This window comes from Babylonia areolata, chromosome 9 (assembly GCF_041734735.1).
Source record: "Babylonia areolata isolate BAREFJ2019XMU chromosome 9, ASM4173473v1, whole genome shotgun sequence".
Classification (NCBI taxonomy): Eukaryota; Metazoa; Mollusca; class Gastropoda; order Neogastropoda; family Buccinidae; genus Babylonia; species Babylonia areolata.
This window is the reverse complement of record NC_134884.1, coordinates 522,501-530,000: the sequence shown is the minus strand read 5'-3', so window position 1 is coordinate 530,000 and position 7,500 is coordinate 522,501. Positions and strand designations below refer to the sequence as shown.

Sequence of the window (7,500 nt, the reverse complement as noted above, 5' to 3'; positions counted from 1 at the left end):
GAAGCTTTTTCACAACTATCTCTCCTGTTTTGTGATGTCATTCTTGAAAAAGGTCCAATGACTGAAAATTTGGACATTTCTTTTATTGTTTTGCTTTGTAGCAGTTTTGATGTGTGATTTATGTTTCAACTACCACATGTCAGTGTTGATGTGTGATTTATGTTCCAACCTACCACATGTGCTGTGTCAGTGTTGATGTGTGATTTATGTTCCAACCTACCACCTGTCAGTGTTGATGTGTGATTTATGTTCCAACCTACCACCTGTGCTGTGTCAGTGTTGATGTGTGATTTATGTTCCAACCCACCACCTGTGCTGTGTCAGTGTTGATGTGTGATTTATGTTCCAACCTACCACCTGTCAGTGTTGATGTGTGATTTATGTTCCAACCTACCACCTGTCAGTGTTGATGTGTGATTTATGTTCCAACCTACCACATGTGCTGTGTCAGTGTTGATGTGTGATTTATGTTCCAACCTACCACCTGTGTTGTGTCAGTGTTGATGTGTGATTTATGTTCCAACCTACCACCTGTGCTGTGTCAGTGTTGATGTGTGATTTATGTTCCAACCTACCACCTGTGCTGTGTCAGTGTTGATGTGTGATTTATGTTCCAACCTACCACCTGTGCTGTGTCAGTGTTGATGTGTGATTTATGTTCCAACCTACCACCTGTCAGTGTTGATGTGTGATTTATGTTCCAACCCACCACCTGTGCTGTGTCAGTGTTGATGTGTGATTTATGTTCCAACCTACCACCTGTGCTGTGTCAGTGTTGATGTGTGATTTATGTTCCAACCTACCACCTGTGTTGTGTCAGTGTTGATGTGTGATTTATGTTCCAACCTACCACCTGTCAGTGTTGATGTGTGATTTATGTTCCAACCTACCACCTGTGTTGTGTCAGTGTTGATGTGTGATTTATGTTCCAACCTACCACCTGTCAGTGTTGATGTGTGATTTATGTTCCAACCTACCACCTGTCAGTGTTGATGTGTGATTTATGTTCCAACCTACCACCTGTCAGTGTTGATGTGTGATTTATGTTCCAACCTACCACCTGTCAGTGTTGATGTGTGATTTATGTTCCAACCTACCACCTGTCAGTGTTGATGTGTGATTTATGTTCCAACCTACCACCTATCCTGTGTCTAGTTTTGATGTGTGTTTTATGTTCCAACCCACCACCTGTGCTGTGTCAGTGTTGATGTGTGATTTATGTTCCAACCCACCACCTGTGCTGTGTCAGTGGATCAGGAAGCAGCCACTACCGCCACAACCACCTGCCTCATGCCGATCAAAGTCAGACCTTCCAGTTCTGGCAGCGCAGCAGACAGACTGCAGACCCAGAGAACGCGCCGGAATCATCGAGGAAAAAGACAACGACAACGTCAGTGGCAGAAGTGGCGGTGATGGTTGACTGTAGAGCTGTGTGCAGGGAGCATGTGGGGCTGGACGCTGCCTGGCTGGGCCACGTCTGGTTTGTGCCTAGCACCTGTGGGCAGGTGAGGATCTATGTGGGGGAGGGGTGGGAGGGCTGGACACTGCCTGGCTGGGCCATGTCTGGTTTGTGCCTAGCACCTGTGGGCAGGTGAGGATCTAAGTGGGGGAGGGGTGGGGGGGCTGGACGCTGCCTGGCTGGGCCACGTCTGGTTTGTGCCTAGCACCTGTGGGCAGGTGAAGATCTGTGTGGGGGAGGGGTGGGGGGGCTGGACGCTGCCTGGCTGGGCCATGTCTGGTTTGTGCCTAGCACCTGTGGGCAGGTGAGGATCTATGTGGGGGAGGGGTGGGGGGGCTGGACGCTGCCTGGCTGGGCCACGTCTGGTTTGTGCCTAGCACCTGTGGGCAGGTGAGGATCTATGTGGGGGAGGGGTGGGGGGGCTGGACACTGCCTGGCTTGGCCACGTCTGGTTTGTGCCTAACACCTGTGGGCAGGTGAGGATCTATGTGGGGGAGGGGTGGGGGGGCTGGACGCTGCCTGGCTGGGCCACGTCTGGTTTGTGCCTAACACCTGTGGGTAGGTGAGGGTCTGTGTGGGGGACGGGTGGGGGGGCTGGACGCTGCCTGGCTGGGCCACGTCTGGTTTGTGCCTAACACCTGTGGGTAGGTGAGGGTCTGTGTGGGGGAGGGGTGGGGGGGCTGGACGCTGCCTGGCTGGGCCACGTCTGGTTTGTGCCTAACACCTGTGGGTAGGTGAGGGTCTGTGTGGGTGTAGGTGTGTGTGTGTGTGTGGGGGGGGGGGGGGGCGGGGTCTGGGAGGGTGGAGGTGTGTGTGTGTTATGTTTCAGGTGTGTGTTGTTTAAAGTGCATGTGATGTTCCAGGTGTGTGTCATGTAAAGTGTATGACAGTGTTTCAGGTGTGTGTCATGTAAAGTGTGTGACAATGTTTCAGGTGTGTGTCATGTAAAGTGTGTGACAGTGTTTCAGGTGTGTGTCATGTAAAATGTGTGACAATGTTTCAGGTGTGTGTCATGTAAAGTGTGTGACAGTGTTTCAGGCGTGTCATGTAAAGTGTGTGACAGTGTTTCAGGCGTGTCATGTAAAGTGTGTGACAGTGTTTCAGGCGTGTCATGTAAAGTGTGTGACAATGTTTCAGGCGTGTCATGTAAAGTGTGTGACAGTGTTTCAGGCGTGTCATGTAAAGTGTGTGACAGTGTTTCAGGTGTGTGTCATGTAAAGTGTGTGACAATGTTTCAGGTGTGTGTCATCATCACCTGGCTGCTGATGGTGTACGCGGAGTTCGCAGTGATGGTGGTGGTGGTGCCGAGGATGGAGTATCCCTACAACATCGTCAACGCTGTGGTCTACAACGTCTGCGCCTTTCTGGCTCTGGCTTCTCACATCCGCGCCACGGTCACCGACCCGGTCAGTTGTCACACAGGGACATGGTCTTCTCTGTAGCCTGTCCCTGTGAATAGAGAATCACGTTCCATTGTCTGATTTCCGGTAGTTACTGGGTTTCTCTTCAGGGCCTGTTGATCCACCCAGGACAGCAGAGACACCAGCACTGTCCAGACTGGAATCTGTATGGAAGGACAGCAACATTTCCATCAAACACAAGATCAAGCGCCTGCTATGTTCTGCCTTCCTGTATGTACATATGTGAGATAAGGACCTGAAGAAAGGTTTGGAGAGAAGAATCCAAGCCATGTAAATGTGATGGAATCAGGTTCACTATCACATCATGAACTAACAACCATTAAGTAGCACATAGGACCATTATGAAGATTTGCTGACATCAAGAATAAAAGATATTACGGCCACATAAGAAGATCCTAAAGACTTGCTAAAATAATCCTCAAAGAAATTGTTGAGCGAGGGAATTTGGGAGACAACAAAACAAAATCAACAACAACAACAACAACAACAAAATTATGGACTGACAACACTGCAGAGTGGACAGGAAAACCCTTCACAGAGGCCCAGGCTTTGACACACAACTGACAAACCTGGAGGAATCTGGTGAACAGTTGTTCTGTGCGGTGCCATGGTGACTCTCACAGAATTGACAGATAAGATGTTTTCTTAGAAGGTGGTTGACATTGTTGCCATGATGAACTTTTAGTTTCAATAAATAATTCAGACAACCATCTTGTGGTCAACACTTTGTAGAAACCAGTGTACAGTGAGAACCTTAGACAAGTCATTCAGACTGTACAGTGACAACCTTAGACAAGTCATTCAGACTGTACAGTGTACAGTGACAACCTTAGACAAGTCATTCAGACTGTACAGTGACAACCTTAGACAAGTCATTCAGACTGTACAGTGTACAGTGAGAACCTTAGACAAGTCATTCAGACTGTACAGTGACAACCTTAGACAAGTCATTCAGACTGTACAGTGAGAACCTTAGACAAGTCATTCAGACTGTACAGTGACAACCTTAGACAAGTCATTCAGACTGTACAGTGACAACCTTAGACAAGTCATTCAGACTGTACAGTGAGAACCTTAGACAAGTCATTCAGACTGTACAGTGACAACCTTAGACAAGTCATTCAGACCGTACAGTGACAACCTTAGACAAGTCATTCAGACTGTACAGTGTACAGTGAGAACCTTAGACAAGTCATTCAGACTGTACAGTGAGAACCTTAGACAAGTCATTCAGACTGTACAGTGACAACCTTAGACAAGTCATTCAGACTGTACAGTGTACAGTGAGAACCTTAGACAAGTCATTCAGACTGTACAGTGACAACCTTAGACAAGTCATTCAGACTGTACAGTGTACAGTGACAACCTTAGACAAGTCATTCAGACTGTACAGTGACAACCTTAGACAAGTCATTCAGACTGTACAGTGACAACCTTAGACAGTGAGAACCTTAGACAAGTCATTCAGACTGTACAGTGACAACCTTAGACAAGTCATTCAGACTGTACAGTGTACAGTGACAACCTTAGACAAGTCATTCAGACTGTACAGTGACAACCTTAGACAAGTCATTCAGACTGTACAGTGTACAGTGACAACCTTAGACAAGTCATTCAGACTGTACAGTGTACAGTGACAACCTTAGACAAGTCATTCAGACTGTACAGTGACAACCTTAGACAAGTTATTCAGACTGTACAGTGTACAATGATGACCTTAGACAAGTCATTCAAACTGTGCAGTGACAACCTTAGACAAGTTATTCAGACTGTACAGTGTACAATGATGACCTTAGACAAGTCATTCAAACTGTGCAGTGACAACCTTAGACAAGTTATTCAGACTGTTCAGTGACAACCTTAGACAAGTCATTCAGACTGTACAGTGACAGTTTCAGTTTCAGTTTCAGTAGCTCAAGGAGGCGTCACTGCGTTCGGACAAATCCATATACGCTACACCACATCTGCCAAGCAGATGCCTGACCAGCAGCGTAACCCAACGCGCTTAGTCAGGCCTTGAGGGAAAAAAAAAAGAAAAAAAAAAGGTGAATCAATGATAGATAAGCTTACACAAATAAATAAATAAATAAATAATAACTGTAATGTAAAAAAAAAAAAAAAAAAAAAAAAAAGCAAATAGATGTAAAACATGAAGACACACATTCACATATACACCCACACATGCATAACAGATATGCACCGAACATGCAGTTTCACAGATATGAAAGCACAGTCAAATACATATAAACGTACATGAGCTCCAACACACACACACACCACACACATTACCCTGCACCCCCTCTACCCCCCTTCTCCACACACTCGTTTCTAGTCTACGTATCACAGCTTCCACGGCACACACACACACACACACACACACACACACACACACACAGATGAACACATACTTGTACAAGCGCACACACATATGCCCATATCTCCACACACATATGTACAAAGATATATATATATATATATATATATATATATATATACATTCCAATATCCAGTTGTGTCAACCTTAGACAAGTCATTCAGACTGTACAGTGACAACCTTAGACAAGTTATTCAGATTGTACAGAGTACAATGATGACCTTAGACAAGTCATTCAAACTGTGCAGTGTACATTGACAGCTGTATGGATCACCATTGTGGGATTGTTTATTTATTTACCTGGTTTTATTTATGTAACTTTTTTCTTTTCTTTTTTTATCAGTTATTTTGTTCATTTATTTTTAATCTTTTTTTTTTTTTTTTTTTTTGTGGCATGTTAATGTTTTACTCAAACTGAGGGCAGGCTGTCAAAGCCTTTTCAACTGACAGTATGTTGAATTTATACAAAGATAAGGCATCTACCTTTTATGAAAAAAAGATTACGGTAGATGTGGTATGTGGTGTAGCATATATTACAGTAGATGTGGTATGCGGTGTAGCATATATTAAGTAGATGTGGTATGTGGTGTAGCATATATTACAGTAGATGTGGAATGTGGTGCAGCATATATGGATTAGTCTGCATGCTTTGACATCTTGAAACTGAAAGAGAAACTAGAAAGGGTGGAATAATTCATCACTGGCTGAGCTGCAGCAAAGTGTGCTGGGGTGTAACCAAAAGATGGAATGAATGCAGCACTGCTCTAACATTATGCATGTCTTTCAGAATGTGGCTGTGATGTCTTGACCTGTGTTGAGGTGTTGATGTTGTATTGGCCTGGATGAAAGCTTGGTGTGTTTTGAAAGGAAGTGTACAGTTCAGTCCTGTTGTGCAGTCACATGACCCAGGGGATGTCTTTAGAGCATTTTGTTATCAGTGTCTTTGTACATTGTCATGAATGTATTAGAAAATCCCCAAGAACTTGTACAGCAAGAACAACAAACAACGGCAGTGCTAATACAACATCAAGACACCTCCACCAAGAACAACAACAATGTAACAACACCACAACAAGAAGAGCATCAACAGCAAGTGTGCACAACACCAAAAGGGCAACATCAATGAAGCAGCAAACAACAGCAGCAACAACAAACAACAGCAACAACAACAGCATCAACAAGCAACAACAAACAAAAACAACAGCAGCAACAAACAACAGCAGCAGCAATAAAACAACAACAACAAAACAAGACAACATAAACAACAGCAGCAATAAATCCGTGATAAAACAAGACAAACAACAGCAGCAGAAACAACAAACCACCACCACCACCACCACCACCACCACTTAACAACAATTCAGCCACCACCAACAACATAAACACCACCACTCCACCACCACCACCAGCACCACCACCAGTAACACCACCACAAGTAACACCACCAGTAACACCACAAGCACCACCAGTAACACCACCATCACCACCAGTAACATCACCACCACCAGTAACACCACAAGCACCACCAGTAACACCACAAGCACCACCAGTAACACCACCACCACCACCACCAGTAACACCCCCACCAGCAACACCACCACCACCAGTAACACCACAAGCACCACCAGTAACACCACCACCAACACCACCACTAACACCACCACCACCACCATCACCACCAGTAATATCACCACCACCAGTAACCACCATCTCCACCACCACCAACAGCAACAGCACCACTAACACCACCATCACCACCAGTAACATTACCATCACCAGTAACACCACCATCTCCGCCACCACCACCACCACTAACACCACCACCACCAGTAATATCACCACCACGAGTAACACCACCATCTCCACCACCACCAACAGCAACAGCACCACTAACAACACCACCACCACCATCACCAGTAACACCACCATCACCAGCAACACCACCACCACCAACAGCACCAGCAGCAGCAGCAGGATCATCAGAGAGGAGTGCTGTGTGTGCAGGGTGCAGTGCCCAAGGGCAACGCCACCAGTGACAACATCCAGAAACTGGGGCTGAAGGAGGGGGAGGTGGTGTACAGGTGTCCCAGGTGTGTCTGCATCAAACCCCCACGCGCACATCACTGCAGGTATTGGTCAGCTTCCTCATCATTATCACCATCATCGATGGGTGCAATAGCCGAGTGGTTAAAGCGTTGGACTTTCAATCTGAGGGTCCCGGGTTTGAATCACGGTGACGGCGCCTG

At 45.9% G+C, this 7,500-nt stretch overlaps 1 protein-coding gene across 1 annotated transcript in view; it reads left to right on the top strand.

The window, feature by feature from the left end:
- LOC143285670 (palmitoyltransferase ZDHHC3-like) overlaps positions 1–7,500 on the top strand; it is a 29,869-nt gene that overhangs the window by 2,716 nt on the left and 19,653 nt on the right. The window contains exons 2-4 of the mRNA XM_076593068.1: positions 1,250–1,505; positions 2,698–2,865; positions 7,259–7,383. Coding sequence (XP_076449183.1) covers positions 1,250–1,505; positions 2,698–2,865; positions 7,259–7,383 — 549 coding nt within the window. The remainder of the gene's footprint in view (positions 1–1,249; positions 1,506–2,697; positions 2,866–7,258; positions 7,384–7,500) is intronic.